This window comes from Microcebus murinus, chromosome 9, assembly GCF_040939455.1.
Source record: "Microcebus murinus isolate Inina chromosome 9, M.murinus_Inina_mat1.0, whole genome shotgun sequence".
Taxonomy (NCBI): Eukaryota; Metazoa; Chordata; class Mammalia; order Primates; family Cheirogaleidae; genus Microcebus; species Microcebus murinus.
Genome location: NC_134112.1, coordinates 97,108,902 through 97,124,664, shown reverse-complemented (window position 1 = coordinate 97,124,664; position 15,763 = coordinate 97,108,902). Strand labels below are relative to the sequence as shown.

Here is a 15,763-nt window from a genome sequence, read left to right as displayed (position 1 = left end):
CATGGGTGTGCCCAAAGGACAGGAGCAGAAAGAAAAGCCTGGGGGAGTCTCCGGAGCAAGGACCTCCACATCCACAGTCCACTGCCCCCACAGCTGGACCCAACAGAGCCTGATCCAGTGGCTATTAGGGCTGGAGGGAACCTCAGAAATCTTGTGGTCAAGTCCCACCGCCTTGCTCTACAGAGGAGGAAACTGGGACTTTACCGTGTGGTCTCAGGCGTCCTTGTCCTCCCTCCACCCAGGCTGAGCCCTCCCCAATTCCAGGGGTGGCAGGGCGGGGAGCGGGGCTGGGGAGTAGGACCTCCTCCCAGCGAAGTCAGGACTCGGCTCCACATCCCCAAGTCCTCAGTGAGGTCCGCCGTCACCGGAGCCGCCTCAGCTGTGGCCCTGCGCTGTCCAGCCCGACCTGGGAGTCGCCGCCGCGCGCGGCCCCACGCACAGCCGGCCGCCCGGTCCTCTCTGCAGGCGGCGCCGGCCCGGGCTCACCCGGCCGTCAGGCCTCGGACACGCCGGGCGAGCAAACTAAGCCCACGCGGCGGCGTCGGCCAGGTCGCACCAGTATTCGCGCGGCGGGACAGGCGGCGCCCGGGTGGCGAGCTGGGCCCCGCCCCGCAGCCTGGGGCCAGCTCCCCATTGGCTGGCCCTTGAGGCCCCGCCCCCGCCCCGCCCGCGGACAGTCCCTGCCGCCCGGAGACGGCTCACCATTGGCCAGCTCGGGAGGCCCCGCCCCCGCACTTTGCGGGCGCACAGCAGGTGTGAGCGCCGGGGCCGCCTTCTCTTGGTAAGGCGCCCTGAGCCCGCAGCTCGTGCGCAACAGCCGACCGGCGTCGCCAGCTGTCAGTAGTCTGCTCACCTGCCCGAGAGCAGGAACCAGGTTGCGTGCACCGTTCATTTATGCCAACATGTTTATTGAGCACCGATTAGGGCAAAAGTCTGCCACCTTCACGGTTCCCAAAGGCTTTTGAGGTCGTGGCCCAACCGCTGCTGTTTTACAAAAGAGGAAGCCTAGGCCCAGAGCTGGGACAGTAAGGCACGCTAGGCTCCTGCACCACAGAGCTTCCATTTACTCATTTCAATGTAAAGAACGTTTTTTTCAGTGCGTCCTGTTCAGCGCTAGGCAAACTCCCAAAGCCTAGCTCGCAGCCGAACACACTGAAGGTTATAATAAAAGTGGCACACAAGGGCATAGCAATTCCTGGTTCGCGTTTCCATTAGAGTACCTGTATGTGTGCAGATCATTTAGCATTAGAAGAACTTGCCCAGATTCTTAGCCCAGAGACATCCCCAGAACACCTGAGACTAGATTTGCAGCAGAGTTAGGCTCTGAGCAGCTACACTTGCACCATAATCCTGTCTGAGCACCTGCTGACAGCCCACTGCTCATTTGTGAAGCACGTGGGCAGAATCCACTGCCCAGAATGAATGGTGCCCTTCCCAAACCCAGGGGAGCTTGGCTGACTCATGGGATACTTATCCTCGCCCCAGAAATGATGGCAATGTTATCATCTTCCCCTAACTCCGTTCAAGACTTTAGGAAAGCTGTAAGGGGTCAGAAGGGCAACAAGAAGGGGCACAGCCAGGACCCCCAGGGCCCCGGATGCAGGTCCAAATGCTGGCCACTTCTTAGTGCCAGACAAGACAGCGAGCTATCAGGACAGCTGGGGACCCATCACTCCAGTTGCAGAATTACCCTCACCAGGGCTGCTCTAGAGGCAGCACCCAAAGTGGTGTGATTAAGAGGTACAAGAAGCTAGCTTTCCTCATGACTCCTCCATGAGGCCTGGTAGCGCCTGAACTTCCAGTCTGAACCTTGTGCTTTAGTAAGAATTTGTTTGGTTGAAATATAAAGGGCTCCTGGAAGACACAGCTCAGAGGGAAAAGTCTTTCGAAGCAGCAACCCCACTCACTACAGAAGACAAAGGTGCTTCCTGAGGGATTCTGACTGGGGGGAGAGGGCTGGTGACCAACATGTAAGAGAAAGGAGGCCCTGAGCTTGAACATGACAAAACTAGGCCTCATGTTTGGCCCAGTGCCTCTAAATTTGACCCTGATAACTCTAAAGTGAGGTAGGACACACTGGAGCCATGCATGACCCCCTTTAACAGACAAGGACTATGAGTGAGACCATCAGTGGTTGAAGGATTCACCCAGGTCTAGCCCAACTCTGCCCCAGAGCCTGATTCTCAAAGGAGAACTCCACCTCCACCAGGAGGCAGCCCCTCCTTTAATGGGACAAAGCAGGCCTGGAGGCTGACCAGCCTCACCCAGCCCAGGGTCTTCTTGGGGAGGAGCTTCCTGGGCTCACTCTGCATCCCCCAGGTGTCTTCTGGGGTCCAGCTGATGGACCTTGCAAACCCATGAACACTGCGACCTTGGGGGAGCAGTGTCTTCCATTCCTCTCTCAACTGATAACAAAAGTCAATAATGCATGTGACTCTCCAGTGGGAGGAGGACTGGGAACACTGGGAACACAGGGAACACTATGGGCCAAACCCACACCTGCGAAAACACTGTTTCTAGAACGGCAGCAACAGCCTCCCCATTGAGACCCACAGGCTGGTGGAGACCGAGCTCCTCTTCTAGCCCTTCCAGCCCTGCCAGCCCCATGCAGAGAGGAGGTGGCAGAATAATTCCTGCCCCTCAGGAGCTCTGGTCCCCATTGCAACTACACACATACAAAAGCACTAGAAAAGTTCCATAGAAGAAAAAAAAGTTTCAAAATAACAAAGTAGAAAACTCAGTTTCCAGTGCCTTTTGTTCAGGCTGTCCATCCGCTCTGCTGTTGCTCATGCTGACTGCAGTGGAGAGACCTCTGTGCACACACAAACCCCAGGTCCCCTGTCTATCGCAGCGCTGTGATCTCTGCTCCTCTTACCTGTGGTACCTGCCAGAGGCCCCCACCAAAAACTGGCATCCTTTAAGTCCTAAGGAATCCTTTACGAGTCAGGAATGTAGAAAAGGAAGTGAAGAGTGACAAACTCAGGAAACAGGAAATGGAGGCATCTGGTCATATGTATACACTCTGCCACCAAAAGGGCCACTGCTTCCCATCAGAGTGAAAAAAAAACCAAAACCTCTCTCCAAACCATCCCAGATGAGGAAGCAGAGCCAGGCACCAGGGGGAAGGCAGGCTGCGCCTGGCAAGCAGAGAGCAGGTTCTGCCTGCTCAGCCCTCCTCGGTCCGGCTGGGGTGTGGCCTGAGCGGGCTTCGCTGGCAGGCAGAGGGAGCCCGGAAGTGCGGGCCCACCTGCCTGCGGGCGTGAGTCTGCATGTGGACTGCCAGGTGGTGGTTCCGGTTGAAGGCCCGGCCACACTGGGGGCACTGGTACGGCCGCTCGCCGGTGTGGATGCGCTGGTGGCGGAAGAGGTCCGAGGGCCGGCGGAAGGCCTTGCCGCAGTAGGGACAGGCAGGCCAGCCCTGGCTGTTGCCCGTGTGCAGGCGCTGGTGCAGCAGCAGGCTCTTCCGCTGCGGGAAGAAGCGCAGGCACTCGCTGCAGTGGTACACCTTGGTGGTCGCTGGCCTCCGCCCCATGAAGGCACGGCCAGCCACGGGGCGGTGGCCCTCGCGCTCCTCGGGGAGCCAGCGGATGACAGGGCCCGGAACCACCACCTCTCCAGGCTCCAGGGCAGCATGGCCTGCCCCCCACCCGGTGGGCGAGCTGCCGCTGGCCTCCCCGGGCTCCTCCTCTAGGTGGGTCCGCTGATGAATGGTCAGGTTAATCTTCAGGCGGAAGCTCTGCCCGCAGTCAGGGCAGGGGAAGGCCCGCTCCCGCCGGCGAGGGAGGACTCGGGGCGGTTCCCCTACAGCCCCTCGTGGCCGCGGCTCCCCCTCCGGCACCCTGGGCACACCCTTGGTGTGATGCCTGCCGGGGCCCCCAGTCCTATTCCCAGGCCCTTTGGGGATTCCACACTGGGCCTGGCTTGAGGACATCCCCAGGAAGAGCTGCTCCGGCATCATCCTGTCTTCAGACGGTGCCTCTGTCTTGATGGCCACACCACCACCTGGCAAAAGGAATCCACGCTGGCTTCCAAGGGGACCTCACTGCCCTGTCCCCAGTCCTTGCTTCCAGGCTCAGCCTGGCTCCTGCCCCCTGGAATCCTTTGTCCTCTGAGTGCTCACAGCACAGAGGCACCGCCTCAGGATTTCATTCAGTCCTGTTTGCTGTCATTTGCCTCGTTCCTGGAGGCGGCTGAGCTAAGGACATCAGGGAAGAGGACATCAAACTGCCAAGCCAGGAGCCAGGGAGGTCAGGGGTCAGCCAGAGCGGGAGACAGATGGGTGGGAAGATGAGGGGGAGATACAAAGGCAGAGACACTCCGCATGGCAGAGGTGCTGGCAGGACCCCAGCCTCACGAGTTCTGATGAAGTTAGCTACGACGCGTGAAGGGCAATGAGCCCTGTGGGCTCAAAGCGACTCATCCACACAACAAGTCACACGGGGTGTACAGGCCTGGCACTGCACTCGCTGGCGACAGGCAGAGGCACTAGGACCTCAGTGTGGGCCTAGACCCTGAGGGGGACTGAGGCACAGGAACAGCCAGGACAGGGCAGTGGGAAGGACGGGCTGAGGCAGCAGTGGGCAGTCACTGCGAGGTGTCCAGGCCCCCTGACCTGAGGTCTCGGCAGGCAGCTCTCCAGGCTCCCTACCACCAGGAAGGGTCGGTCCTGGCGCCAGGCCCATTCGGCAGCGCACAGGCGCTAGGCAGAGGAACCTGAATCAGATGGCAGGCCACACATGCACACTGCAAGTCACAGGGGACCGTGGGCCTGGCCCATCACAGTGCTGCTGAGGCCAGGACAAGACCATGCCAGTGGCTTTTCTGTCATCATCAGACTGCAGCCCTGGCGGCATGCAGCCTGTTTTCATGTAGTCCCTTTCCACCCAGGCCAGGCTGCAATGGGGAAGGACCAGGGCCACCGACTGATCTGGGTCCCCGCAGTCCCCAGGGAAATAACAGCTGGGGGTGAGGGAGAAGCCCCTCACCAGGTCCCATCACCCGGCCCACCCCACTCCCAAAGGGCCTCCAAGGGCCTGTGGGGCTCAGCCATGGCCACAGGTGCCTCCTCCCAGCACTCACCTGGCTCCGAGCAGGGCAGGATGTCCCTAGAAGGGGCAGTTGGTGACTCCCTGTCTGAAGACTCTCCCTCCTGTTTAATCAAGGACAAAACACTGGTGCTGGCTGGAGGCTCTATGAGAGAGAGAATCTCATGAGAGCCTTTTCCGACACCGGATTCCCGTAGGGTGGGACAGCCACGTCCCCTGCAGGCTCTGGACATGCTCAAGTACCAGCCAGGGAGAGGGGCCACAGGGCTTCTGTCTGGAGGGCTTCAGAGGTAAGAGAGCTACAAAGGCCACACCCCAGTCCCCAATGCAGGCCAGTGTTAACGACTTGGCCCTCAGCATCTGACTGTCACCCAGGTGGGCCTCAAAAGCACGAAGGGTTTGGGGACGCCTCAGGACACAGTTCCAGGTCTGCAATGCGGCAGGGACACTGCCTTCCCACCCAAGAAGGTCCCATCTCTCCAACTCCACAAGCACAGCCCAAACTTACACACTGGCTGGGAAGGAGGAACCCAGGGAAGGGAGGAGCTGTCACCTCCAGCCTGTGGGAGGTCACATTCAGTGGGGGAGATACACCGAAATCACTGGAGAGAAGGCAACCAGAGGCTGAATGTCAGGCCAGCAAGGAGCACCCAGGTACAAAGACAAGGCCAAACATATACTAAATGCCCTGAGTCACACATTCCCATGAAACGATGGACATGGCTTGTCTTTAGAACTCTGGAAGGATGACTAAAGCCAGAGTTCCTAATAGGTCTTCAGAAAAATGACATTTACTAAAAACCTGTAACATACCAGCACCATGCCAGGACAATACATATACTGCCCCACTGATGTGACCCTCTTAGAACCCTGTGCAGGCCCAAGACATGCTCCTGCATGCCCCTCTCACTCCAGGCATACGGGCGTGCCAGGCCTCCAGAGCACCTGAAGAACCCACACTTCTATTCAGACCGTTGTGTCCAGCTGAGAATGCCAAACACACCTTCTTTAGGCCTGTCTCAGAGGCCCCTTTCCCAGGAAGCCTGTCTAGCTCAGTCCAGCTCAGCCCAGCTGGCTCCCCAGCCATCTCTCCCACAACCAAGCTGCCGGCTCTTATCCTCAGTAACCTTTTGCCATAACCAGCATGCTGCCCTGGGACAGTTTATCCTGCTGCCTCAGCTGCCCTGACTCACCGGCGCCTGGCCTGGGTGGGCTCATTCTTGTCTCCAAGTCTCGCTGCTGCTCAGGGGCTGTTGCTTCTCTTGGCTCCTCCTGGGCTGGGCTGAGTGGGCTGGCAGCATGCTCTGCATGTGCAGCGAGGCCTGGGGAAAGCACAATCAGGGGCGCTGGGCACAACACGGACACACAGAGGCCTCCCACCCCAGTGGCCAGGGACCCTCTGTGGAAGGGCCAGTGCAGAGTCAATGGGAACTTGGGGCATCAGCTCAAACACAGGTGTGATGATGATCACCTAGTGGCTAGATTCTAGTCCAAACCCTCCACGTCCGAGAGAAGGAAACTGAATAGCACAGTGATTCACAGTAATTATCACCAGACAGGTCATGGCAGAGCAGGGTCAATAATCTGGCTTTTTGGCCAGGCATGGTGGTTTATGCCTATAGGGATAGATTATATCCCAGCACTTTGGGAGGCCAAGGCAGGAAGATCGCTTGAGGCCAGGAGTTTAAGACCAGCTTGGGCAACATAGAAGATCCCATCTCTACAAAAAAAAATAATTAAAAAGAATCTAGCTTAAGGCAGAGAGGAGAAATGCCATGTTGCCTGTCCTCCCAGCCAAGAAGGTGCTGCTGGCCTCCCCTGGCAGCCTCCTCCTCCAAGCCACTCTCCAGGGTGTCAGGGAGACCAGGGTGAGGCAGAAATATATACTGAAGGTGTGGCCCCTGGAGCATCCACCTCAGTGCTCATCTTTTGAGATGACTCTTCATCCCTGCACCTGCTCTCCTGACACCCCTGTGTTGACACAAAATGTGTGCTCAGCGCCGGCCTCTCAGGGTGATCCTAACAACCCAGCTGTTACCGAGATTTTCAAATGGTGGCTCCCAGAAATGAGCACATGTGCCCTCTCCCACAAGAAATGAAGCTGTGATTTTTTTTAAGGAAAAAAACCTGTGATGAGGAAAAAAAAAATATGAACAAAAGACTGATAGCGACAGGGCTGATGGAAATCTAGCATCTGAGCTAAAATCAGCTGAAGGCTCACATCATCTGTCCGTTCACACTGAGAAGAGTTTGAAATCAGGTGGTTATTAAGCTCCTTTGGGATTAAAAAAAAAAAGAAAGAAAAAAAATGAAATCAGAAGGTTATCGTCAAGGGACAGAAAGGAAGTCCAGAATCATTGAAAAAAGTGGCTCTACTTCTAATCCTGAAGTAGATTTGAATTTACCACGTTGGATTTTCCTGAACTGCAGGATCCAGAGAACAACGATTAGCAAAGACAGAAAAGCAACCCAAGAGGGGCCCTGTCCACTCGACTGGCATTTCTCTTCTCAGACAAGTAGTAAAACCAGCTTCGGGGTTATCAGAGGGCAAAATAATGGTGAAAAATAATAAGCCAATTGAAGCTGTAACTGATAACACTGCTACCAATTCCCTTTCACATATAAGGGAGTTACTGTAGACACCGATGGGTTACACTGTTCCGCAGACATTATCTACAGACCTGTCACCAGCCCCTAAAAATGCTGCTTTCATGATAAACCGAGAGATGGCTGCTCCATCAGCAGTTCCTAAAAATTTTAGAATATCCCCTTCTGAAGTTTAATCTTTGCATCCTTCCTACAACTAAGAGACACACATTGTTCATCCTACTAAAAAGTCCAAACCAACACAAGAGGGTACCTCTGAGCAAAATGAAGCCTCAAGAAAGAATGAGAAAAAGGTCTAAATCAAAACATGAAATCCTAACAGTTCAAGAGCCACCAAGAATTAAAATTTTTTAAACAGTGGGAGAAGACCCAAAGTCTGGTACAGCTGGATTTGGGGGCAATGCTGACAGCACTGGAAAAGCTGCAGCACCCCCGGAATCAGAGCCTTCCTGCACACTGGTGGTGTTCCAGATCTGGGCAGAGCTGGGCTCCTCCACAGATGGCTCTTCAGTCAGGTGAGGAACCCAAGCCGCCCCTTGGACTAGCCCCCACTGCCGATGAAGAAAGGGAAGCAGCAGGAGGTCCCCAAGAACAAGAGGCCAACCTCACTGAAGATTATTTTGGAAGAACAGCAGGAGACACAGCAGCAGCATCTCCCAGAAGATGCTGTGAGCCCAGCCATTGCCAGTGACAACGCGCAAGAGGCCCATGGTGCCAACCAGTCCCTCAAGCAGGTGGACCCTTCAGCCCCAAGGGGATGGAAGAATTGGACTCAAAGAAACACCATATGTCAAAGTTCCCAGATTTCAGTTTGGTAATCTATAAATCTTTTCTTTTTAAATGAACATATTCTGAGTATGTTCTCTGAGGTAGAGGCTAGGAGGAAAGTTTACTTTCATAGTTTCCCTGTAAGTAAAAGGGCTGCTTTATTTTAAATAAAGATTATTTTTTAAAAAATGATTCTGGCTTTTTAGGGACTCCTGGCTCAGAACACTAGAACGAGGGCTCCCAAGCCCAAGTCCTCCACCAGGCTGCTATAGAAGGACCCCCAGTGAGCACCCCCAGATTCTGAGCAGTAGTTCTGGGTGGGGCCTAGGAAGTATGCACTTTTTAAAAACTTTCTATAGCCAAAAAAGATGAGTAATTCACAGAATAAGAAATTTAAATGACCCTTAACCATATAAAAAAAAAAAAAACTCAACCACACTCAATAAGAGAGGTGCCATTAAAACTTCACTGACATACTTCTTACCTATCAGACTGACAAAAACCCTGCAAGTCTGCCCACATTCTGTTGGCCTGGCGGTGGGGAAGAGGCCCTCTTTCACAACACAGATGACAGTGCAAACAATAGGAGCCCTATGGAGGGGAATTTGGTGATAAATTCTCCCAAAATTACATATTCATTTACCTTTTGACCCAGAAGTCCAGATTCTAGAAATCTAGTTCAAAGATACATTGGCAAAAATATGAACTGATTTATGTACAAAGTCCTCCTTGCAATATCATTTATATCAGCAAAATACTGGAAATAATCCAAATGTCCACAGTGGGGATGGGATAAACTCTCACATCACAGAACATTCTGAATCCACAAAAGAACTGAGGACAGTCTCTACACACTGACCTAAAGTGATCTCCAGGACACACTGTACAAGACCGGGATAGAGATACAAATGTATCTACGTGTTACTGATATTTCCAAAAAGAAACACTGCAAGTACAAATAAACTAATAAAAACAGTTATCTAGGCCGGGCGCGGTGGCTCACGCCTGTAATCCTAGCACTCTGGGAGGCCGAGGCGGGTGGATTGCTCAAGGTCAGGAGTTCGAAACTACCCTGAGCAAGAGCAAGACCCCGTCTCTACTATAAATAGAAACAAATTAATTGGCCAACTAATATATATAGAAAAAATTAGCCGGGCATGGTGGCGCATGCCTGTAGTCCCAGCTACTCGGGAGGCTGAGGCAGGAAGATTGCTTGAGCACAGGAGTTTGAGGTTGCTGTGAGCTAGGCTGACGCCACAGCACTCACTCTAGCCTGGGCAACAAAGTGAGACTGTCTCAAAAATAAATAAATAAAAAAAAACAGTTATCTATAGGGACAGAGGACAAGGATGGAAATGAGACTTCCCTGAATATACCTTCTACTAAATCATTCTGACTTTGTAAACATAAAATAGCTTACACATTCAAAAAATTGACTTAAATCAAAAAGTAAAAAGAACAATCTTTAAAAATTTAAAAACAAAAACAAATTTATACAACTTCATACCAAATTGGTGACATAAATGAATAGAGAAAATAATTAAAAATCTAAAAATAGAAACAAATGCATACAACTTTATACCAAATTGGTGACATAAATGCATAGAGAAAATAATTATTTCAGGTGACTTTAAAGGGCATTTTTTTTTCTTTTTTAGAGACAGGGTCTTGCTTTGTCACCCAGACTGGAGTGCAGTGTCATGACCACAGCTTACTGTAACCTCAAACTGCTGGGCTCAGGTGATCCTCCCACTCAGCCTCCTGAGGAGCTAGGACTACAAGTGTGCCACCATGTCTGGATAATTTTTTTTTATTTTTATAGCAACAGGGGTCTCATTATTTTGCACAGGCTGGTCTAGAACTCCTGGCCTCAAGTGATCCTCCCACCTTGGCCTCCCAAAGTATTGGGATGACAGGTGTGAGCCACCATGCCCAGTTTAAAAGGTATTATTTTGTCTATGAGTCCTGAATAGAATGAATACAGAGGATAAAGAGAGCTGCAAAAATATCTTAGATTTCAATCAAAAGTCTAATTGTTAGAATTATTGACTGCATTATTTTGAAATTATAAGATATTACAGGATAATGAAACATTAGAATTGGATATAAGATCATGCATCAGTAATTAGGCTAATTTGGTCAGGAATTTAAGATTTCCATGTAAAAGGAAAAGTGATATACAAGTATAAAATCAAAGAATATTAAATTTGTGTTTGAAATACCAATATAAACTCATGATTTTTCTCTTTTCAAAAAGTACATATTTTTCTGAAAAAAGCCTAGAAGTAATGCTAACAATTAGGAAAAACTAACACTCATATTGTGACCTCTAAATATCATTCCTCACTGAAAGGAATAAAAAATCCATGAAGCAATGTTGATTCCAGGTCTGGGCAGGAAATAGATGAATGTGGCACATCTAATGGTGCCTGAAAACTACTAACGTCACATCAAAATGACCTGTGGGCCAACTCAAAGAGGCTCCTACTTGCTAAAGATGGGACAATTTAAGCAGGAAAATAATCGCTACAAAGGAATGGCACATGTAAAATATTCAACAATCTCTGGAGTCATAATAATACTTAAAATAAAAATGCCCAAGTCATGGGTCACCCCTGGAGGCCACTAAAGCAGTAACTCTTCATTCTGAACCTGAGGAAGGAAAGAATTAAGCATTTATCCTGCCTCTTGTGTGCAGCATGTATTTCAGGGTAACTAAAGGAGTTGATGGGGAAACTATTCTTTATAAAAGAATTTCTGCTATTAAGTATACAAATGATGATAGAATTTCACCATCTTGTGACTCCAGATGAAATAATGAATCCAGACAACAATCTTCAATGGTTATTAAAATCATCAGGGGAAAAGTTGATGGGGAACTTTTAACAATAGAAGGATAGAAGGCTGACAATCACAAAGACAACCAAACATCCTGTGCCTCCTGATACGATACAGCAGGGAGTACAGGGCACGTCTGAAGTAGTCTTGCCAAAAACATCGATCCTGAATCTAAATAAGCCTCTAGAGCTACCTAACAGCTTAGGCAATGCAAGAAATAAAAGAACATGTTAAATGACACCAAATCGAAAATGTGGGCATTAAAAAGACGTAAGATATGACAATGAGATGTCAACGAATAAATAGCATGGGGGAAATCTATCAAATGACAAATGGATAAACAAAATGCGGTGTGTCTGTACAGTGGCACATCATTCAGTGGGGACAAGGAATGAAGCGCTGACATATGCCACAGCAGGGGCACACCGTGACAACACCACACGCAGGGAAAGCAGTCAGACACAAAAGGTCACATATTGTATGACTCCATTTATATGAAGTGTCCCAAATGGGCAAATCCATAGATGCAAAAAACAAATTCGTGGTTGCCTGAGGCAGGAGAACAAGGGAAGGTGACAGGGACTGATTGCTGGTGCGAACAGGTTTCTTTCTGATGGGACAAGAAAGGTCTACTGTTGGACTGTGGCGATCGTTGTACACCTCCGAATATGCTAAAAAACACTGAATTGTACACCTTAATAGGTGACTTGTACAGTATGTGAATTATATCTCAATAAAGCTGTTAGAAAAGGATGATGTTTATAGGCTTTTATAGACTTCAGAGACATATAAACCAAATGCAACATGTGGACTTTGGTTTATTAGAATTAGGATCCAAACACCTACAGAGATAGTTTTCAGACTATCAGGGAAAAACAGAACAAGTGCTAAGTATTAGATGATATTCTGTGGGTGTGATATTGGTATTATAGTTTTGTTCAGAAAAAAGAAAAACTAGACAGATGAAGCAGATGTAGCAAACTGGATTAGTGTTAGAGTCTAGGTGATGATTATTTGGAAGTTCACTGTACTATCTACTTTATTTTTATTTTTTATTTTTTTGAGACAAGAGTCTCACCTTGTTACCCAGGCTAGAGTGAGTGCCGTGGCGTCAGCCTAGCTCACAGCAACCTCAAATTCCTGGGTTCAAGCAATTCTCCTGCCTCAGCCTCCTGAGTAGCTGGGACTACAGGCATGCGCCACCATGCCCGGCTAATTTTTCCTATATAGTTTTGGCTGGCCAATTAATTTCTTTCTATTTTTAGTAGAGACGGGGTCTTGCTCAGGCTGGTTTTGAACTCCTGACCTTGAGCAATCTGCCCGCCTCGACCTCCCAGAGTGCTAGGATTACAGGCGTGAGCCACCGCGCTCGGTCTTCTACTTTATTTTTTAAAACTTTATTTTAAAAATGGTCTCTGAAAGATTCTAACATGTGGTCACTGTAGAAGCGCTGTCCTGTATACCAGCTGTGGGATGGGCATGCCCAGCCTCCCAAGGGCCCACTGCCACAGATGGAAGCAGCCCGACAGCCCTTCCCACCACGGCTGCAGGTGGGGAGCAGTGACGGGGGCACTGGGTGGACATGGACACCCCTGAAGACTCAAGGAGGCAGTGGCAATATGGCAGCTGGTATATTAGTAATAATAAGTCCTCATAATTATAAAATGCTCAGTGTGTACGTGCTCAACATTGGCCATGGCGTTTAGTCCTCACAAGTGAGGTGAGTGTGATTGTCCCCTAGTACAGATGTAGAGACCTTACAGCTCTAAGGAAAAGCCCTCCACCTGCCTACTCAGGGTGGCCTTGGACAGAGGGTGCCCTGCTTTCGGTTAAGGGTCTGTGCTCCTGTCCTGGCCTCTGAGACTGTCTGGGGAGCCCAGGAGGCTGGGACCGTGGTTCAGCCTGCTCCAGCTGCTCCCCATCTTGCCCCCACACTCACCAGCTCCCGGCTGCCTTGGGCATGCTGCCTCCTCCTCATTCCCCTTCTCCTGGTCCCAGTGGTCTTCGGGACAAGGCTGCTCTCCCCTCTCTATCCGGGTAAGGATGTCCGGCTTGGAGATGGCATAATCTGCGTGGGGAATGGGGAGAGAGCTGCGTCCCATATGCCCACAGAGATGCAGAGACTCCCAAAGTAACAGAAGCCAAAGCAAAGACAGCGACTGCAAGAGGCCAACCCGCAGTCAGAGGCCCAGGTCCTCCCCCTGCAGCCTTACCCAGCGAGACCAGCGTCTCGTAGTTGCCCCTCATCACGTGCTTGTAGAGCTCCCTCTGCCAGTCCTCCAGCTTGCCCCACTCCACCTCGGAGAAATACACGGCCACATCATCAAAGGTCACGGGCACCTGGAACCACAAGTGTGGCACACGCTCACCCACAGGCTCACAGGCACAGCCCTTGGGCTCCCCCAGCCCAGGGTCCCCAGGGGCTACCTTGGGGACCTCCCCCTTGCTGCCCGGGGGCAGCCGCAGGATCCAGAAGTTCCTGTTGCGCAGCAGGTTCTCCACGTTCTCCAGCCGCCTCTGCAGCAGCCCATACTCCTGCAGCAGGGTCCCCAGCACGGCCCACTTGCCCTCCAGCTGGTTCCCGAACTCCACGGCCGTCTTCTCGCAGTCGGCCAGCTTCTTCTCCGCCGTCCCCGTGCGCCCCTCCAGAGTCAGCACGCGGGCCAGGCAGGAATCTACCTTCTTCTCCAAGGCCTGAATGGCGGCCACCACTGTCCACAGTGTGATCTCCGTGGAGTAGAGATATGAACTCCTCTCGGCAGCTGGCTGGGGTGATGGAGGAGGAGTTGAGGGCCTCTGGTCCTCTGTTTGCTTGTCCCTCTCGGGAGCCTGCTCACAAGAAAAGAGAGATGTTATGGGATTATGCAACCAAATTTCCATCTCAGAAAGAAACCTCAGAATGGCACCTGCCCTAGGAAAGCCTCGTCTGAGATCCTGAGGGCGATTTAGCAGAAGAGCGGGGATAGGGAGGCTAGGATATCCAGCCTTGGTGACAGCAGATACTGGCTGGACCAAGGCGCTCGCTCGCAAGTGGGAAACAGGAGGGAAAACACGGCTGTAGAGAAGCAGCATGCAAACCAAACTCACTAACTAAAGGAGAGACAGGGAGGGAGGGGAAGTTCCCTCTAAAAAGCATCCAGAAAAATCAAGGTTTCAAAACTTCACTGAGACGTATTAATAACAGTAGACACCGCTTATGAGCGCTTTATAGGTGTTTTTTCTAGCTTTATAGGTGTTTTTCTAGTATGTCAAAAAATGGCAAAGGATTATTTTCTTCGAATTGGAAGAACTGCACAGTATCATGCCAAGACTCCAAAATCTGCTAAACTAGTCTTTAAGAAGAAAAAAAAGAAAATGCCACAATTCCTCCTGTAAACAACGTTTTCTACCTTTCTCCTAAGTAAAAGAAGAATACTAGGTGTCTTAAAAGGGGCCTCATTCCAAAGTCCGGGCCTGGGCGTGAGGCTCTGGCACGGGGAGACGAGGGGCCCTGGCCAGCCCCTTCCCCAGCCCGGGCCTGCGGACGTCCTGCTGGCGGTCCGTCCGCCCTCCCTGCCCGCCTGCGAGGGCCCGCGGGGCCCCAAAGAGCCGCTGCTGGGGCACAGCCGCTCGTGCGTTCGGACGAGGCCGCGCCGTCGTCGCCGTGAGCCCCGCGCCAGCTCGGCAGAGGCCGCCCGCCCGCCCGCTCGCCTGGCGTCGCGCCCCGCCCGCCGGGCCTGCAGTTTGGGCCGCCCGCGCAGTGGCCTCCAGGCCGGGCCCGGACGCCAGGCGAGAGCCACGGGCGGGCCTCGGGGGCCGGGCGGGTGAGCGCGGAGGCTGCGCCCGGGGCCCGCCCAGCGGCCGGCCCGAGACCCTCGCGCGGCCCACGCGGCTGCGGCGGCCCGGGCCGTGCGGGCGTCCGCGGGGCCGGGGGCGCTTACCGGGGCGGGCGCCGCTTCGGCCATGGCTCCCCGCGTCCCTCGCTCGGCTGCGGTGCTCGGGCCCGGCCTGTCGGGCCTGGCGCGGCGCGGCGGCGACGGCGGAGGCGGAGGCGGAGCGGGAGCCGCCCAGCCTCGGAGGTCCTGCCGGCGGCCGCGAGCAGCGTCCGGAGCCACGTGCCCCGCTGGCCCTTTAAAAAAGAGCTGCGCTCGGCGGCCGGGCCCGAGGGCGCGCGCAGCGCCCCCTGCAGGCCGTAGGACCGCACGCCCGCGGGGCCTCGCCCGGGCGCGGAGTCGACGCCGGGGCGGGCGCGCTCGGGGCGCCGGCGCCTGGCCCTCTCCCGGGTGCCGGGCTCGGGGCGCCGGCGTCTGACCCTCTCCCGGGTGCCGGGCTCGGGGCGCCGGCGCCTGACCCTCTCCCGGGTGCCGGGCTCGGGGCGCCGGCGTCCGCGCGGGGGCCGGGGAGGCGCTCCGGGGCCGGCGCGCGGGAAATCTCGGAACTTCGAGGCTGGGGGAAAGCCGTGTGCGGAAGCGGGCAGTCCTCGCCCGGTGATCTCAGGTGGATTGAGACTTACTGTGTTAGCGCCT

At 53.1% G+C, this 15,763-nt stretch overlaps 1 protein-coding gene across 2 annotated transcripts; it reads right to left on the bottom strand.

Moving 5' to 3' along the window:
• Window positions 1-785: 785 nt before the first annotated feature.
• Window positions 786-15,266, bottom strand: ZNF783 (zinc finger protein 783). Of its 2 annotated transcripts, XM_076006696.1 has the most exons (7): window positions 15,179-15,266; window positions 13,686-14,087; window positions 13,472-13,598; window positions 13,198-13,326; window positions 6,239-6,367; window positions 5,080-5,190; window positions 786-4,002 (listed from the first exon to the last, which is right to left on the bottom strand). In XM_076006696.1, exons 1-7 carry the CDS (start codon window positions 15,200-15,202, stop codon window positions 3,167-3,169), a joined length of 1,758 nt encoding a protein of 585 aa, XP_075862811.1. In that variant the 5' UTR covers window positions 15,203-15,266; the 3' UTR covers window positions 786-3,166. The 2 variants fall into 2 exon arrangements, with proteins under 2 accessions (XP_075862811.1, XP_075862810.1); XM_076006695.1 differs by lacking the exon at window positions 15,179-15,266 and having other exon boundaries at window positions 13,686-14,273.
• Between the last annotated feature and the right edge of the window lie 497 nt (window positions 15,267-15,763).

Coding starts and splice junctions, on each gene's coding strand:
- ZNF783 (XM_076006695.1), bottom strand. CDS start 14,138: ATGGAAATTTGGTTGCATAATCCCATAACATCTCTCTTTTCTTGTGAG. Junction 13,599..13,685: donor GCAAGGGGGAGGTCCCCAAG/GTAGCCCCTGGG, acceptor TTGTGGTTCCAG/GTGCCCGTGACCTTTGATGA. Junction 4,003..5,079: donor CCTGCCCTGCTCGGAGCCAG/GTGAGTGCTGGG, acceptor TCCTTTTGCCAG/GTGGTGGTGTGGCCATCAAG.